This window comes from Ursus maritimus, unplaced genomic scaffold (genome assembly GCF_017311325.1).
Source record: "Ursus maritimus isolate PB19 unplaced genomic scaffold, ASM1731132v1 scaffold_15, whole genome shotgun sequence".
Taxonomy (NCBI): domain Eukaryota; kingdom Metazoa; phylum Chordata; class Mammalia; order Carnivora; family Ursidae; genus Ursus; species Ursus maritimus.
In genome coordinates this window covers 3,604,159-3,622,454 of record NW_024423897.1, presented here as the reverse complement: position 1 = coordinate 3,622,454, position 18,296 = coordinate 3,604,159, and the positions used below count along the sequence as shown (strand labels likewise).

Sequence of the window (18,296 nt, the reverse complement as noted above, 5' to 3'; positions counted from 1 at the left end):
AGGTGAGTGGGGGTATATGTGGGGTACATGTGTGACAGCAAGGAGGGAGCCCTAGCTGTGTCCCAGGCACCAAGGAGGCTTTATATATTCCAGACAGGGCCACTAGGAAGTGCAAAGGCCCTGAGGCTGGCATTAACCTGGTGTATGTGCAGAGAATATAAAGAGCTGGTGTGGCTTTGGAGCAAAGTGAGCAAGTGGGGAAGGTAGAATATGGAGTAGGTAGGACCAGGTTGGACTAGGTGCTATGCACTGTTGTATATTAACGGGACTCATTCTTGGTCCTGAGCTCCCAGAAATCAGAAACCAGGTCTGCCTCATTCATTGCTGTGTGGTTCCATGCTCAGAGGAACTGAAAATGCCAACAGCAGGCACAGGCCATGAACAAGTGAACAGAACTAAAATACATCAATTAGTGAAAAAGGCTCTGAAGAAAAACAAAGCAGGGCAGGAGACAGAGAAGGTGTGTGATATTTGGTGAGGTTTAAATAAGATCATTTACCAGAAACTACTCAATGTTGTACCTGATAGACTTTAATACCCATGGATCCGTGGCCCTTCGTGCATGCATTCATTTCATATTTAGTTCCCATCTAATGCTAAAAAGGTGGTAAGGCCACTCAGCACCTGCCATGTAGTGAGCATTCCATGAATGTTAATTTTCTCATCCCCTCCGCTGAGCTGAACAGCCTCCCTCACCTCCTGCTGGCATGGTGAGGGGCAGCTTATTTCGCTGTTCCTCAGCTCAGCCCATAGTGAGGTAGGGTGCTGAGCCAGGGGGCCCCAGACAGGTAAGTTGTGACATCAGAGCTTGCGACCGGAGCAGGTGGGGCACCACGGGCTGTGTTAGGGGCCCCTCAGGCAGCGTTCTGTTTAACTGGGACAGGGCTCACTCCTTTCCCCGGAACACAGGGTATCCCTGCTGCTCTGCCTTCTGCCCTGCTCCAGGACTTCCCCTTCCTGCCTCCCGGGGGCATCCTGGACACTCTGGCCCCAGCACCTCCCCGGAGAGGAAAAAAGATGAGGGGTGAGTGGAGTAATCAGACTGTAGGGCTGTTCGTGGTGTGTTTATCTTTTGTCCTCTGCTAGGCTCTTCATCTGCAGTGTGAGTGGCTGGAGGGAAGGAGGGAGGTAGGAGTGAGAAGAGAGACCTGTGGGTCAGGAGCCCAGGGGCAAGAAGCCCCATCTGTGATGACGCAGGGACCCTGATGCCCCCGGTCCCCCTGCTGCCACGTGACCATGGTGCGGAAGTGCCCAAAAGGAGTCTGTAGCGGGGAAGACTGTGGACTCCACAGAAAAATCCAGATGAAAAAGGATTATTCTGGTCTTCCTGCTATCAGAAGCTTCTCTGACCCCTGGGAAGGCCTGCTAGTTTGGGAAGAAGTGAAGGTCACAATTCTTCTTTAATGGATGGCTGGCCCTCCCTGGCAGTTTTGTGACCACAGTGGATTGACCCCCTCCACCCCCCACCATGAGATCGTATCCCAAGGAAATGAGGTCACTGCTGGTAGGATCAACATTGCTCCAACCCAGACCTGTGGTTATCAGTGACATAAGACACTATTCTGGCCCAGCCCGGTGGGGAAGGAGGCCTGTTTGTTTGGGTGGTTGGATTCTAACCTGGGCTTTAGACAGGCCATTAATTACCCTTGGGAAAGTGGCCCCATAGGGTGCTCTGCAGCTTCAGGTTTCCAGGGGAGCAGGCCCCCCCTCCACAGACAGCGTGGCTGCAAAACAGTCCAGCCTTTGACTGCCCAGGCTTGGCTGCTCTTAATTATTAACCCGGTAAGGATTTATAATAAGAAAACGTAGTAACTGGAACTCTCCATTGATAATTTAGGGTATAATACAATGTATTTTACTTTCTAGTTATGATTTATAATGGCCAACCGCATGCCTGCCAGCCACTCAGGTTAGCCCTTTACAGTGATCATCTCATTTAATCAACACAGAATCCCTTGAGGGAGGTTCTCCTATTAGCCTTAGCCCCACTGTACAGCTGGGGAAACGGAGGCGCCAGGAGGCTCAGACCACAATGAGGTTAGTCAGTGCTGGAGCCAGAGTCGAACCCAGGTCTGTCTGGCGCCGGAGCCCGGCCTCAGCACCCCTGCCCTGCCATACTACCCTTTTCCACCCAGAGCATTTGGGTCTCCAGGTGCATGGGAGCTGCTGCTTTTTGGTCTGAATGTTTGACTGGAAGACTTGGATACACCCTTCCAGGGTGAGGTGGCCAAGCAGGCAGCTGGAACTCCAGGAAGCCATTGCCCACTTAGCAGGAACTTGGAGCTTACCTTGAACTGTGTTCTCACATGCTCTGTAGCAGGCCAAGTGGGGAGGCCGGTAGCTTAACCAGGAGGGGGACCTGGCCGTGTCCCTCAGAGCCCAGGTTACTTGCTCTGAGGCCTGCGTTGGAACCGCGTGCCAGATAGAGAGACCCAGGGTTGTCGTGCAGAGAAGCACTGGTGGGCCCGAAGGCTTCCGAGCATGGAGTGACAGGACCGGGTTCACGCTGCAGCCAGATCACCTCTTGTGAGGATGAACTGGGGGCAGGGTGACCTTGGAGGCCAAGGCCCGGGGGAGGAGACTGGGCGATGGCGGTGGAGAAGGGGGTCCGGACTTGGTGACCAAGAAGGGATTTCTTGGCCCCCCACCTGGTAGGGAATAGGTGGGAATACTTATTTATACCTGGCATGGTCAGGATTTAAAAGAAGGTCCTAGAGAGTTTGCTTACATAACGTACATCCCTCTCCTTCTAGCCCAGGCCCTTCTGTGGGCCTCACTGCTGTGTAAGTTTCCATTAAATCAAATTATTAAGCACGGAAGTCAGCGACTTTGGGCAGGAATCTGAACTATTCAAGTGCTCTTCTAAAAGCAAATAAAATTGTTTTCCGTAGATGTCATCGGACTCACGCCTCAGCCTAGAATTTCAGGGCCCTTGGTTACATTCCACCTACACTCCCCCAACCCATACACCCCCCCAGTCCCTCTCTTTCTCTCCCTACATGGCCACCGCTCACTGACCCCCATGCAAGCCAGCCAACTCCCGGACGCTGTGTGGTGTCCCCCAACTGGAATGCGCCCCCCTCTCCTCCACCGGCACATGTTGGTTACCTCCCCTATTCATTCTGCAGGGGTTGTGATCTCGTGCTCTGCGCTCCTGGCTCGGGGAGCCCCTGTCCCAGTCGGTTGGGGAGTCAGATGTGGCAGCCCACCAGGGTGTGGCAGATGGAGGTGACCGAGGGAGGCTCGTGGGGCACAGAGGGAATGGACCCTATATACCTCTGTGCCCTGTGAGTATTTGGGCCATGGGAGGAGATGAGGTGGGCTTCTGAAGGTTATCAGAAAGCTGATGACACCTGTGTCACGGTCTGCCTGGGGACACTTGCCTCGCAGTTTTTCCCTGATTCCTTGTCCCATCCAGTTTAATGCAACAGAAGGAGCATGGCTGTGGGTTCCCATGGCTTGTATCTGTCTTCCTCCAGGCCCGGTTTCATCCTTGTGGAAAGAAAACAGTTACCCTACTAGACGTTGTCTTGCTGTGCCTATTAAATGAGACACCACATGTGAAAGGCCCTGGCGTAGTGCTGGGCACCGCTGGGTGCCCAGAACTGGAATATCTTCTTTGATTAGTTATAAGCAAAGCCACTTTTTATATGGGCCTTAGACTATACCAGGGGCTGTGAAGCACTTTCCGTCCCTGAACACGTTAATCCTTGTGACGAGAAAAGCAACCTTTGAGGAGAACAAACTTGGTTTTTCTGGGTTGCTGCCTAGGCATCTTACAGTGTGATAACCTTACTCACCCTCAGAGTCTGGACGCTGAGATAAGGACTTTTGAGTTGAGGATTCCCGCCATGAGTTCCCGCTTTTATTTTCCCCAGGGCACCTTTTCAAATGACTACTTAAGAATTAAGGCAGGAGGAGAGTTGGTGACCCCTGCCCCGATCATCTTACGAGTAATAAGTGCGTGCTACCCAGCTCTCTATCTCCTGCTCGCTCCTGCCCTCCCCCTGGCCCATGGCATGCACACCCCCACTCCGGGGATCTGTAAGTACTAAGTCTTGGGACTCTTGCTTCCTTTGTGTGGGTGTATTGAAACTGGGCCTTCAATCAAAACGACCCTGTGGGTTTCACTTCCCCAGAGTGGGAGCTCGGATGCTGAGGGAGCTACCTGGCAACACGGTGTGGGTGGCCTGTGCCCCCTCGTTCAGCTGGTCATCATCGACGTGTTCTCAATTTAATACACCAGCTGATGGCCCCTCAGCACAGTCCTTACCACGGTGCTGTGAGGTGGATACCTGCTCTTACCAACTCAGTAAACATGGGTGTTTGTAAGAACAATAAAGGTAGGGGACGCTTTCTTACCTAGCATTTATGTTTGACTAAGATTGTCCTCTGTCCGTGACTGTCCCTGGTGTACATCTGGGAGAACTGGGGCCGGTGGAGGCAAAGCCACTTGCATAAAGTCAATCAGCTAGAAGGTGGCAGAGCCAGGACTTGAACCCTGAGAGGCTGGACTTCACCATGATTCTCTATGCTCTTTACCAAGAAAGGCCCGCACAGGGCCCACAGAGAAGTGAGTAACGTACACACGCCTGTCCTGGGGCAGCCTGCAGCTTTACTGCTCACAGCCCTGGGAAGTAGCCTGAACCCTGACCCCTTTTTCTTTTTTGTTCTTTCTCTCTTCTTTCTCCCTCTCCTCTCTCCTGGTTTTCTTTTTGAGAGGTGTATGTAACTTAGAGACCGCAAAGTGCACAGACCTTAAAGGTGAGACTTGATGAATGCTTGCCTGTGCTTACACCCATGTCACCATCACCCCATCAAGACAACACCTTTCCACCGCCTGGAAGCTTCCTTTGTGCCCCCTCCCAGTCAGCATCTCCCACCACCACCACTCTTGTAACTTTTATTGCCAGAGATTAATTTTGCCTGTCTTCAGACTTCACAGAAAGCTTTCTCGGTTTTACCGTTAAGGAAACCAAGGCTCAGTGAAGCAACTTGTCCCACGTCCCCTAGCTTCTTAGCGGCAGAGCCAGGAGGTAAACCCATATCTGTCTGCCACTGCCCCATGGGTCTTCTCATCACCCTTGCTAGTGACAGGAGGAATCAGGCCCATGGGTCCCGAGACAGCAGTAAATCGACAAAAAGCTTTTATTGCCTCTCCAGATGGGCTGATTCCTGACTGTCCGTTCACCTTCTAAAATCGGTTCAGCCCCAGGGGCACTGGCTGGCTCAGTCGGTTAAGCATCCGGCAGTTGATTTTGGGTCAGGTCATGATCTCAGGGTTGTGGGATCGAGCCCCACGTCAGGCTCCACACTCAGGGAGTCTGCTTGAGTTTCTCTCTCCCTTTGCCCCTCCCTCCCCTTAAATAAATAAATAAATCTTAAAAAAAGAAAATCCGTTCAACCCCAGCTGTTAACATTAGCTAGCCTTGGCAGGCATCTGCGGGTGGCTGGCTGTGGGCAGGCTTGCAGCGCTGGCTAGGGGTAGCAGGAAGCCAACAGCCCCGGAACATCTGCCTTGCATTCGGAAGGTCTGGGCCTCGTTGGGTAGGTGGTGCAGGTGACTGAACTGCGTGTATGTAGCAGCCCGGGGCCCTTCAGGAAGGCACCTGGGAGCAGCCAGTTCTAGTCTTACATAACCAGACTGGCCCGAGCTCCGCAGGCCAGTAGGCAGGCTTTCCACCTCTCCCGAGCACCTCAGCTTCTTTATTCCAGGTGGCACCAGGGAGCCTGGGCTCCGCGGGCTGGGAGAGGCCCCCTGGGGCCTCGAGGGTGAGCTCACCTTGGTGCCACACCTGGGATTCACCTCTCCCTGCACTGAGGTCACCTCCAGAGGAGTGCCAGGGGATGACATCATCCCACAATCCCTCAGTGACGTGCTGAGGCCCCACCTCCCGGGTGGGAAAAGTGAGTAGCTTCAAGGAAGCTTGTTTGGGAAGGGAAGCCCGAGAAGGGAAGCCAGGGTCTTCTCTGGATGGTGATGTTCTGTTAATCACCCAGCAATCTCATCACTCAACAACCTTTGGATTTGCAAAGCAAGGCTGGGGTAGAAATTGGGCGCTGAAGGCTGAGGAGGAGAATTTGGCTGTGGAGATAGCCATCCTCCGGCATGCCCCCTGTGCTCCTGCTTGCTTCTCTCCCACTGGCTCATTTGTTCTTTTGGTTCCCTGATAGAGGCCAACGCTATGAGCCTGCCAAGCACAGGCCCCTATCTTCCCTCCCCACACCCTGTGTGTAGCCACAGAGAGCCAGCCCTCCCACCCTGTTTTCGCCCTTGACCCTAGATGTTGAGAGCGAGAGCAAGGGAGATGGTGTGAGCCCTGAAAAGCCTGGGGCTCAGGCAGAAAGCAGACCTGGGTTGGGATTTTAGCTCTGCCATTTCCTGCTGTGTGACCTTGGAGATGGGACTCACCCTCTCTGAGCCTCAGTTTCCTGGTTCTAAAATGTGGATCAGGACATTTCACAGGAACAGATGGGATAATGTGAATGCACATAGGCCCAATTGGGACTTTCCCGGTTTAATGGGCTGGAGGCCCAACAACCTGTCACTCTTTTGTCCTCAGGAACATCTTTATGACTCCCACAAGGAAACAAGCCCCAGGTGACTTTTTGAGCCCACTCTTTGTTAACTGAGCATCAGACAGCACATTAGGTGCTAGGAGCATAAAGACAGGGTCTGAGTGAAAGCCAGATGCCTTGCAGTGGCCCACGCGTTCTTTCCCAAAGATGCAGCTCTTTCCAAGGCTTTCTGGGAGTCGAACTGCTTCGAGCTGCAAGCCTTTATCCTACAGCCTGTGGACAGGACTCTGGTTAATGTTCACAATAGCCCCAGCCCGGCCACCTCAAGCTGCCCCCGTAGCTGTTTGCTAGGCCAAGCCTTTACATTCGGTTCCTTCTCCCCACGGGGAGTGCCCTGGGAATCAGACATGGGCTTCAGACACGGCCATCCAGTGTCCACTCAGCAGCTCCTCGGGGATGTCTCCAAGACACTTCGAGCTCAGCACAGCCACATGGAACTCGGTACCTTTTCCTCCCCACTGCTTTTTTTCCAGGGGCTTCCAGTCCAACAGATGGTTCCAGAAAGAACATGGCAGGCTGCCTATATGCCTCCATCGAGCCACCCCCACGCCCCACCCAGCAGCGAGTCCTCCCTGCTCTGGCACACCATATCTTCTGTCCCTCCCTCCTGTCCGTCCACCCCCCACACACACACCCAATCCAGGGCGCCATCTCTCACCACCATGCATCAGCTTCCCATGTGGTCTCCCCAGTGCCAGTGGCCCCTCCCGTCCGTCTTCCTTGCAGCAGCCAGAGGCAGCCTGTTAAGGTGTAAGCCTGGCCGTGCCGCTACACTGAGGATGAAAGGCCTTACTGCGGCCTCCGAGCCCACCTGACACAGCGCCTGTCCATTCTCCAGACGCGCCACACAGCCCACTTCCCTCTGCTCTGCAACCATGGGGTACCACTCTGTTCCCCAAATCCGCCACTGCCAGGCCTCTGCACACTCTGTCCCAGGGATTCCCCTCCCTCTTTGCTGGGACAGTCTCGTCCTTTGAGCTTCAACTCCCATCTCCTCAGAGAAGTCCTTCTGGCCCACTCTCCTCAGAGGTCGGTGGCCCTGTTCGTCCCTCCCGTGGCACCCCACAGCTTTCCAGCAGAGCAGCCATCATAACTGGTGGAAGGTATCTATTTAGGACCGAGCAGGGCCTGTAAGGTTGAGGAAGGCAGAGATCACGTCTGACTGGTTACCCATTGCCTCGAATGCCTGACAGGTAGTAGGCACTCCCAAAGTATTTGGGGCGTAAATTCATGGTGCTGACGGATCCCAGTGTGGCGCCCTTGTCCTGGATAGCAAGGTGGCATGGCTGTCCCTGGAGCCCCCTGCCCCCACACACAAAGACACCCACATCCCCATCCCTGAGACCTGTGAATGTGTCACCTGACGTGGCCAAAGGACTTGTATAAATGGGACTCCGTCGAGCATCTTGAGCTAGGGAGATGACCCTGGGTTTTCCGGTGGGCAAAGTGCAATGACAGAGTTGCTACAAGAGGGAGCTAGGAAGTCAGAGAGGAGCAAAGATGCTGTGTGGCTGTCCTGGGTTTGACGTGGAGGAGGGGCTGTGGGCCTCGACAGCCTCTAGAGACTCGGAAAAGCAAGATGAAGGATTCTGCCCTGGAGCCTCCAGAAGGAGCACGGCCCTGCAGACCCATGTTCCACTTCTGACCTCCAGAAGTGCAGCATAATAAGTGTGTGTTGTTCTCAGCCCCCAGCTTTCTGATAATTTGCTGCAGCAGCCACAGAACACTGTCAGTCTAGTCGTGTCTCTGACCTGGTGTGTGCCCCAGGGCTTTGTGGGCGCTGGACACCGAGGATGACCACCCGGGGAGTCCCCCTTTCCCAGTTGAGTGGGAGGGGGCTCAAGAGAGTAGGAGTAAGGTACCATGTGCCTGGTGGTGCCAGGCCCTGATGCCTAGTGAGAGTCCCATTTCTCAAGTGTTCAGACACCCCATTAATAGCGAGTGGTTGTATCCCATTTAATAGACGGGTTCACAGAGGTGAAGTTACCTACTGAGTTCACATAGAAAGTAGCAGAGCCAGGATTAGAACTTGAATGTGTCTGACTCTGAACGCCATGCCCTTATCACCCCCACCTCCCTCCCTCCCTCCCTCCCTCCCTCCCAAGGCCAGCATTTGGAGAGGGCCCTCCAGGTGGGAGCCCTGAGCCCCCGTGCCTGAGCAGGCACTCGCTTCCCCGAGATGAGAGTTCTAGTTATTTGAGCAGTGGTCACCAAGGGAAATGGCCCCTGGCTGGCCCCTGCAGCTGGGATGGGTGCCCCATCTCAACAAAGGCTTCTGTACTTGTCTCCCTTAGCGTGAATGAGCTCTACGTTGATGACCCGGACAAGGACAGTGGGGGCAAAATTGACGTCAGCCTGAACATCAGTTTACCCAATTTGCACTGCGAATGTGAGTATTCCCGACAGCCCTCTGCTCCAGCAAGACCCCTCTGTTAGGCAGAGCTGGGTGTGCAGAAATGACGAGATGACCAGGACGAGTCAGCAAACAGGGCCAGCTGCAAACAGCAGGTAGCCTAAGATTCTCCTTACTCTTTTTTGGGGGGGAAATGTGATCAACCATGCATGCATTTGGAGGTTTTCTGGAATACAGAGCCCATGAAATTACTTAACAGGGATTACCTCTGGAGAGTAGCCACGTTGGTGTGTTGGGGGCTGTCTCTCAGGTCAGGTTCCCAAGAGGCAGAGTCTGAGATTTTCTGCAAGTGAGGAGGAGTTCCTCGGGAGGAACTGGAAGGGTGTGGGGAATGCAAGAGGACAAGCAGAGATGTAAGTTCAGGGGAGATCTAATCACAGCCTGATTTCATGGGGAGCCGTGGCATATGCCACAGTTTGTCCTACCCAGTAGCAGGGGGCCGGGCTATTATTACCCATATCCCTGGCTAAAGGCTGCATGCAGGGCGATGTGCGGGGGAGGGGTGGGGGGGGTCACATAACCTCTCTCGAGGCAAGGAGACCTCCCACCAGCCAAGAGCCATCACCTGGAGAAGGATGCCACTCTGAGGTGTTAGCAGCTAGCAGGAAACTTGGTTTTTTACTTCATACTCTTGTTTGTTTGTTGCACTTGTTTTAACTGGGAGAATGAATTACTAGTATAAAACAAAACTCACTGGAAGTCTGGTTTGGAGTCAGAATCTGGCTCTTTTGCCCACTAAGATTGTGTGACCCTGGCGAAGGTGTGACCTCTCTGAGCCTGTTTCCTCATCTGTAAAAATGGGTTTAGTGCCGTTTGTTGCCTGAGGTTTCTGGGAGGATCTGATGAGCTGGTTCCTAAACTTATCAAGTAGACTGGGTGTCCCCTCCTGGCCTGGGGTTTTAGTGTCCCTTTGCCCCAGCCTGGCATGTAACCTTCTGCGGGCCGTTCTCCCACCCACTCCCTTCCTCCTGAAGGACAGAACATCGGGTGTGTCTGCGGGCAGAGATAGGGAGAGATTCAGTTCTGTTACTGCTTTTGGTGAGAATTACATCACAATTTTGAATTCACAGTGGGCCCTGAGCCAGGGAACCTGTTGAAATAGGTCAGTTTTATTTTTATTTTTTCTCTTTCTTTTAGAAAAATAATTCATCTGGCAGCTTCTCATTCAGGAGTTGGTCGTGTCTCTGGAACAAGGAAATTCTTAGTCAGGCCAGAGGACTGGGATGAGTGGGGCAGGGGAGGGAAGGGATGTGGTTCCCGGCTCTGTCCCAGTGATGGGCCGTGGCCCAGGAGGGGCCGGGCAACCTCAGGCTTCAGGCTTCATCAGCCCACCACGCCCTGCCGCTCTGCAGGGCCATAACCTGTACCCGGGCAGCTCCCGCTTGAGCTCTGCACCCTGGCTTCTCTTTAAAAGAACTTCACATTTTTATTAAAGAAAAAAAATGCACGCTCATCATTGTACCTTTGGAAAATCCGGAGCAGCAGAGAGAAGAAATCCATAATCCCACCCCCGTGCTAGCATCTCTTGACATTTGACGCATCCCATCCTGTTGGCCTTCCTTTCTGTGCATTTCTAAACACGGCTGGGATCTGCTGCGTGTGCAATTTCATATCCTGGTTTAAAAAGTAATATTGTGAACTAATACAGGAGTATATTTTTTACTCAAAAAATCATGTTCAAAATGCAAAAATATATAAAGAAAAAAGTAAAAGAAATACATGTTCCCTGGGGGGCTATCCACACCAGAGGAAGCTTCTGCTAAGAGTTGGGACTCCTTCCCCACCCCTCTGTGTCTGTGTGTCTGCGTGTCTGTCTGTCTCTGTCTGCAAACACATATCATGTTTAGGTGGAGATGTTTTTTGGTTTTTGGTTTTTTTCTTTTTACATAATTGGGACTCAACTGCATGAGACCTTTCTGGGGCTTCTTGTTTTTTTTCCGCTAATATCTCGGAGCTGTTCTTACATTACTCATAATATTAGTAAGATGATAGCCCAGCTGCCATTTATTCCACTCCTACTCCAATCCAGGCTCTGTCCTGACTTCTTTGGCTGTGTTAGTGCATGAAGAGGAGAGGTGCTCTAGCCGAGTGGCCAAAGGGTGTGGCCTCTGGATTGAAACTCTTATGGGTTCCAGTCCAAGCTCCATTGTTTCTTAGCTGTGCGATCTTAGGCAAGTTACTTAACCTCTCTGTGCCTTCGTGTTCCCCAGTATAGAATGGGTTTGATAATATCTTCCCCACAGGGAATCTCAGATGGTGCATTCTTATATAAAAAGCACTTAGAGGAGTGTCCAGCACATAGTGAGTGCTGTTTTAATTTTTTTTAATCCTCACAAGCTTAGGGTAGGGGAGGAGACTGAGGGACAGGAAGGTTAGGTAACTTGCTCAAGGTCCCACAGCCGGGAAGGGGCGGAGCCAGGAACCACAGAAAGTGGCAGCCCCAGATCCCAAGCTCTTAGTCACTGGCCTGCTCTGAGCCGCCGCGCCCCAAATGTGGATTTCGCTCCGTCCGTGTGCCCGCTGCAGAGCATTCGGAGGGGGTATTCCGTTGACCAGCCCCTGTTGACAGGCAGCTGGGCTGCCTGCAGGGGTCACAGTTTCAAATAAACTTGTCCAGAGCAGGCTTGCACACATGTCTGGACATGTGTGCATCTGGAGAACGGGCTCCTAGGGGTGGAGGTGCTGAGTCAAACAGGGACCCGTTTGCATTTCTTTTAAATCAAACATTACGGCATCAGCATTTCCCACATACTATAGACCCGCGGGCGTCATTTTAAATGCATCATATTTCCTTCTGTGGATGGGCCGTCACTCACTTCCCCATCCCCACGGAGGAATAGGATTGTTCCCATTTTTCCTTTTCAGGGTTGGCTCACATAAAATTGCTTCCAGCTGTTCTTCCTCTGTGTTGCAACCTCCTTTCCAGGGCTTCTTTTAGGGAATTTTCTGCATTTTCATAGTTTATAGACCCATGCCACTTAGACCATCTCGGGGAATGCAGTTGGTGTGGGCCTGCCCATTTTACAGATGGGGAAGCTGAGCCACAGGTGGAGAGTCACATTGGAGTCAAGGACCAGGACTCCCAGGCCCCAGGTTTCCCATTTGGTGTACTGAGGAACCCGGAAAAGTGCGTGAGTTCCAGGAGGGCAGGACCTGCAGGAATAGGCATTTGGTAAAAGAAGGTGTGAACGAATGAATGATGAGGGAAGCAAGTGAATGACTGCCTGGACCTGTTCGCCCAACGAATCCTGAGACTGAGACACACTGAGTGCCGCCATTCATGAGGCACGTGCCGTGTACTGTGTGCCAGACCCTGTTCTAAGCATTTTCTACACATCCGTTATTTGATCCACGTAATTCTCCAAGGAAGGTCTATTATCACCCCCATTTTCCAGAGAAAGAAATAGGCATCGAGGGGCTCTGTGCCTGGGCCAGGATTGCACAGCTGGTAAAAGGCAGGGCCAGGCTTCAGACAGCCTTTGAACCCGACGCTCTGCTTCTCCCTGTGGCCTTGCATTGAGCAGAGCCCTCACCCTGGCAGCCCACAATCCGCCATCCCTGGCCCCGTTAGCTGCTACCTCCCGCAGCTCTTTTCTTCTTTCTTTGTAGCCTCAGGCAGTGGCAGGGACGGGACCTTGTAGGCTTGCTCCCTTTTAGTCTGGCCATCACCTTCGCCTCCTCCTCTGTGGGCTCTGGGCCCCAGACTGTGAGCGCCTAGAGGGCCTGGGGCCCGCCTGTCCCTGGAGTAGATGGGGGCGTGGAGTGGACGGGAGTGGGGGTCCAGGGAGGAGAGGGCTGGCCCCACCCCCTCTGCTCTGGGCATGTGTTTGTGACTCTCTCCTCTCCTTGTCCCCTGCAGTGGTCGGGCTCGACATACAGGATGAGATGGGCAGGCATGAGGTGGGGCACATCGACAATTCGATGAAGATCCCGCTGAACAACGGGGCCGGCTGCCGCTTTGAGGGGCAGTTCAGCATCAACAAGGTATGGAGACCCTGCATGGGCCCCTTTGACCCGCTCCCTGTCCCTTCAGTCCCTTTCCTCCCCAGAAACTGGATGGTAGAGCTCTGTGCTCCCTTGGCCCCCCCTCCAGCCAGAGCCTAACAAGTATCAGGGTGCCCGGAGTTTCCTGCTGTGAATCTGGGTGGGGGTTCCATGTTCCCCGAGGCGTGGAGCCCCTGCTGGCTAGTTGAGGAAGGGGCTACTCTTCTTCCCGACAGGGAAGACATCAGGTGATGAGAAGACCATGGGATTTACGGTCCTGAGTGTGCGTCCCAGCTCTACCCCTCTTGGCCACCCAGCACCCTCCAAGTCACTGCTCCCATCTTAGCCATCTGTAGGGGGAGGATGTGATGATGGTCGTGATAGAATGATACCACCCGGTTCACAAAGTTTGTATGAGGATGAAATGAGCTATTACACATTCACCCAAAAAACTTTGATGGGACACCTTCTGTATTCTAGGGTGGGCTTCTGGCTCTGGGGCTGCCCAGAATAGATGGAAGGGACTGGAATTGGTAGAATAAATGGGCAGAGTTCCCGTGCTGGCGGAGCTTCTGTGCTGGAGGGGGAGACAGAAAATATACTAACTGAGAAGCATTTTGGGGGGTGGTAGGCGCTGTGATGAGGAAGAAAGCAGGGGAAGGGGGGAGAGTGGGGTGGTTTGAAAGTACCTGGTAGGCCCCAAAGGACCACTCGGGCATTACTGTTGTTTTGTTGCTAGAACCAGGAACTTGAGCTCCTGGCTCAAGGATGTGAGCAGAGTGCATTTGGGAGCGCCGGGGAACCCCGGTGGGAACCAGCAGAGGTTGCTCCCTTTTCAGCTCTTCTTACGTATTATCACAGGGGAGCTTCTCAAGAACCCCGTGAGGTGGCATCATGTTACAGATGAGGAAGCTGAGACCCAGAGAGGTTGAGTGTCTTGCCCAAGATCACACAGCTATCTCCCTTGTTCCATAGCTCCCCTTCCCCAGTCCCAGCCAGACTGAGCCATTGCTCACTCCTGGCTTCTGCTTGCCCTCTTGTAGCCTCTGTCAGAACACCCTGCCTCTGGTCCCTGACATCTGAATCAGACGTTGCGAACCCACTGGCCACACCCAGCCCAGAGACAGGTTATGTTTGTCCTGCACAGCATTCAAACACGTCAGAGCCAATATCTAGAGATTGGGAGTCGAGATTTTGGGCTTTTCAAAGTCAGAGGCTCTAGCCACCCTGGGCCATATCCCATTGGCAGCTGGCATGTGGGTCCAAGGGGCAGCTGCCCCTTTACACAGGGCATGTGCCCTCCCTTCCCACAGTTCCTGTGGATGGCTGCAAGGCTGGGCTGGGCTGGGCCACTGGTGTGACTGGACCTGTCTCTCTCCCGTGTGATCTCAGGGCCTCTCCTCTCCACATGGCTTCCATGTGTGTTCTTTCTGGCAGAGTGGCCTTCTTCCATGAGAGCTCAGGGCTCCCTGGAGTGCGAAAGCAGAGGATGTCACTTGTGCCACAGTTTAAGTTAAACTAAGTCACAAGGTCGGTGCTATGCTCCGTGATTCAGATTTTATGGTGGTGGTGATGGGAAGCCGTTTGAGTTTTAAGCAGGGAAGCAATGCAATCAGATTTATGGTTTAGAACTATACTATCCAATATGGTAGCCATTAGCCATGTGGGGCTATTTAAATTGAAATTCCTTAAAATTAAATAAAACGAAAAATTCAGTCTTTCAGTCTTACTAGTCACATTTCAAGGACTTTATTAAGAGAGATTAGTGGCTACCATATTAGTGCTAAATAACATTTTTATCATCAGAGAAAGTTCTGTTGGACAGCAAAACTTCAGAAAGCTCACCATGACAGCTGTAGGGGAGCCCAGTGGAGGGGGCCAAGAGCAGAGGTCATGGTCCATGGTTGTGCAGCGGAATTGGAGAGAAGTGGCCAGGTTAGGGATGTGGAGTCAACAAGCTTACTGATCAGTTGGAGGTGGGTGGTGAGGGCAAGAGTGGAATCAAAGCAACCTCTTCGTTTTTGTCTGGACTACCAGGAGGTCCCATTTTCTAGATATAGAAGCTTGGGTGAACATGGATTCTGTAAATGATGGGGCTGGGAAACCGTAGTTCAGTTCTGGACGTGTTTCATTTGTGATCCCCCCAGAGATGTTAAATTGGAAGTGTGTTTCTGGGGTTCAAGAGAGTGTTCTGAGCTGGAATGTGAATATGGGAGTCATAAGTGAATAGAAGATGGTGGCAAAGGGTCCATGGCACCAAAATATAAGAACCCAAGGTCTTTTTTTTTTTTTTTAAGATTTAATTTATTTTGAGAAAGAGAGTCAGAGTGAGAGAGCACACAAGCAGGGGGGAGGGAGAGGGAGAAGCAGACTCCCCGCTGAGCAGAGAGCCCCCGCATGGAGCTCAATACCAGGACCCTGGGATCATGACCTGAGGCGAAAGCAGATGCTTAACGACCGAGCCACCCAGGCACCCTAGAAACCCAAGGTCTTGATGCAAATGTGGTTTGAGGACTGATTTCTGGTACACTCCAGAGTTGAGGAGCAGGGAGATGAGGGGGTGACGAAAGATAGGAGAAGGGGCAGCCAGGCAGGTAGGAGGGAACCAGGCCTAGGCGGGCCCTAGAATCTAGAAGAGAACATCCATCAAGGAGGAAGGCTGGTGCTGCGTGGGCGGGGTGGCTCACCGACCCGGGAGCTGCAGGGAAAGCCCGTGACATGGGAGAGAACAGGGCTGCTGCACCACCAGCGCTTTGGGAAGTGCAGAGGGCACAGGGTCCGGGCGGCAGGGGCGGGGTGGCCTTGGAGAGGCGACGGTGGGGTCTGCGCTCACAGGGAGATGGGTGAATTGGCAGTAGGCCCGGGCTCTGGCTCTGCCCACAACTATGCACCTGGAGAACTGCTGCTCGTCCACAGACCTCGTCGATGAGGGTCCCTCCGGAGTCCCTCCTCCCCCTTCCTCTGACCGCCTCCTCCATTCTGCCTCCTGTGTTGCTACCGTGCACTTCGCTGCTTGACTTCTTTTGACCGTCGTCCCCCACCCCTTGCTGATTGATTCATGCATCTCGCTATTGCACGTCGCGGCGTGCCGGGCTCCACGCTGGGCACTGGGACGCGGTGCTGAAGGAAACAGCCACGGTCCCTGACCTCGGCGGCACTGTGGTCGGCTACGGGGTGATCGCCAACCACAGCTGAACACTCCAGCGAGTGTGTAGTCTCGATGAAGCGGCTGTGAAGAGAATGAAGGGGGTGCTATGGCGGAGGATCACGGAGGAACCCCACGGAGACGGGCGTAAGCGAAGGCCCGTCCGAGGGGTGACGGCTGAGGATGAACAGACACGCACACAGCTCCCAGTTGTGGGGGCCTCGCCTTGGGGTATGATCACCCGGCTTAAATATTTGTGCCCCGGCCTGGGGTGGACACCGGAGAAGCAGGACCCCCACCCAGGAGATAGCCCAGCAGCACCGCCTCCTCCCCTCCGCAAACATGCCCAAGGCGGCAGTCAGCTCCCCTCAGACAGGCTGTGGCGGGGCCCCGGCTGGCTCTGGGGGAGGGGGGCTTGCTTTTTGGGGTCAGACAGACCTGTGCTTGAGAAGCCTGGCTACAGTGCTCGCTGACGGAATGTCTCTGGGCAGTTGAGCCCCTCTGAGCCTCAGTGTCCTCATCTGTAAAATGGAGATCCTAGTACTGCCCTCACAGGTTGTAAGACATGAGCAAATTAAAATACAAAGCACTTAACACCGTGGAAACGGGGACTCGCGGCGCTGCCCCTTCCCTGGCCTGCCCTGTCTCCTGTCAGTGGGAGCGCCCATGATTTCACCAGCCGGCACCCACTGTCACCCGGGTGCAAGTGTGCTCGTAGAATGTGCACGGATGTTGTTCAAGAAACGGGTCTTCTCTGGTCGGGGAGGGCCGGGGATTCTAGGAAAGTGTCACGCCAGCCCTCGCCTGTGGCTGCCACCTGTTGGGTTCCTACCTGGCCCTTTCCCAGATTACCTAGTTAGTCCTTGTAACAGCGCTGAGGAGACTGAGGCACAAGGAGTTAAGTGGAATTTGAACCTGGGCAGCCTGGCTCCGGGCCCCTGCTCTCCCCCTGCGTCCCCTGTCCCCTTGTTGCTCCTCCTTGCCAGCGTCTTGGTCATGTGAACTATGACCACTTGTGTCCATTCACTCCAGGTCACCGCTCAGGCCACCCTCTGCCGTTGTCCCTTTGCAGGGAGTGGAGACCCCCACTCTCGCTTGTTCCAGGCGCATGCCTCCTAGGAGCTCTCAGGCAGAAGGTGCTCGACGAGAAAGCCAGCAGCCGCGGTGTGCCCTGATGGTGGGTGAGCTTAGCAGCTGGCCCCCGCCCCTTTATCTCCCAGCATCAGGCTTGCCCTGTGGCCTCCTTATTTATCCATCAGGAAGTCGGCCAAAAGTCAGACGTCCAAGGTCGCATGATCCAAGCTGCATTGGCAGCCCCCAGCAGCCCAGACTCCTCGCTGAATCACCCAGCCCCCAGGAGGAGGGCAGGATGGGCCCGGGTTTGGGGCCTGGCTCCTTCTATATGTTTCTAAAATCTCTCAGAGACACTGACGTAGGTTCCCAAGTCACAGGCTCTAAAAGTGTCGTCTTTTCTTTCTTCAGCCCAGCGTGTGCCGGCATGAGTCAGCCACCTGTGCTGGATTCCTTGTGGAGGGGGAGTGGGTCACTGAGTCACAGCCTCGCGGGGAGGCAGCGGGTGGCGATGCGCGGGAGCCAGCCTCCTTGACTCACTGAACTCTGGGAGCGGGAGGCCCAGGCTCCAGACCCCATTCTGAACCCTGCCAGCCAGTGGGCCCCACTCCGTGGAGAAACTCCAGAGGACCCATGCCTGACGCTCTTGGTCTCTTACTTCCAGACGTGATAGACAACAGGGCCTGTAGTCCTCCCTTTATTGTGGGAATTTTTTTTTAAGATGTTATTTATTTATTTGTCAGAGAGAGAGAGAGAGCACACGCAGGGGGAGCGCAGGCAGAGGGAGCAGCAGGCTCCCCGCTGAGCAAGGAGCCTGATGCGGGGCTTGCTCCCAGGACCTCGGGATCGTGACCTGAGCTGAAGGCAGATGCTTAACTGACTGAGCCACACAAGCATCCCTGTGAATTTTTTATAATACACATTTGTATAATTAATTATTTAAATAAGTAAAAATGAAGTTAAGAAATTGTTTTAAGATACAGTGGTCTTTTCCCCATGCCCTGCCCGTGTACGTGCTGTCCTGAATTCCGGGAGGGTCCTTCTGTTCCCGGCTCCTTGTTCTGATGATGGACGTGTTCATTGTAGGAACCCAACCCAATAACG

At 53.7% G+C, this 18,296-nt stretch overlaps 1 protein-coding gene across 4 annotated transcripts in view; it reads left to right on the top strand.

Annotated features, from left to right (window-relative positions):
- ERGIC1 (endoplasmic reticulum-golgi intermediate compartment 1) overlaps positions 1 to 18,296 on the top strand; it is a 102,391-nt gene that overhangs the window by 56,993 nt on the left and 27,102 nt on the right. For all 4 annotated transcript variants that reach the window (XM_040630286.1, XM_008692373.2, XM_008692376.2 and 1 more), the window contains exons 4-5: positions 8,874 to 8,968; positions 12,852 to 12,976. In XM_040630286.1, coding sequence (XP_040486220.1) covers positions 8,874 to 8,968; positions 12,852 to 12,976 — 220 coding nt within the window. The remainder of the gene's footprint in view (positions 1 to 8,873; positions 8,969 to 12,851; positions 12,977 to 18,296) is intronic.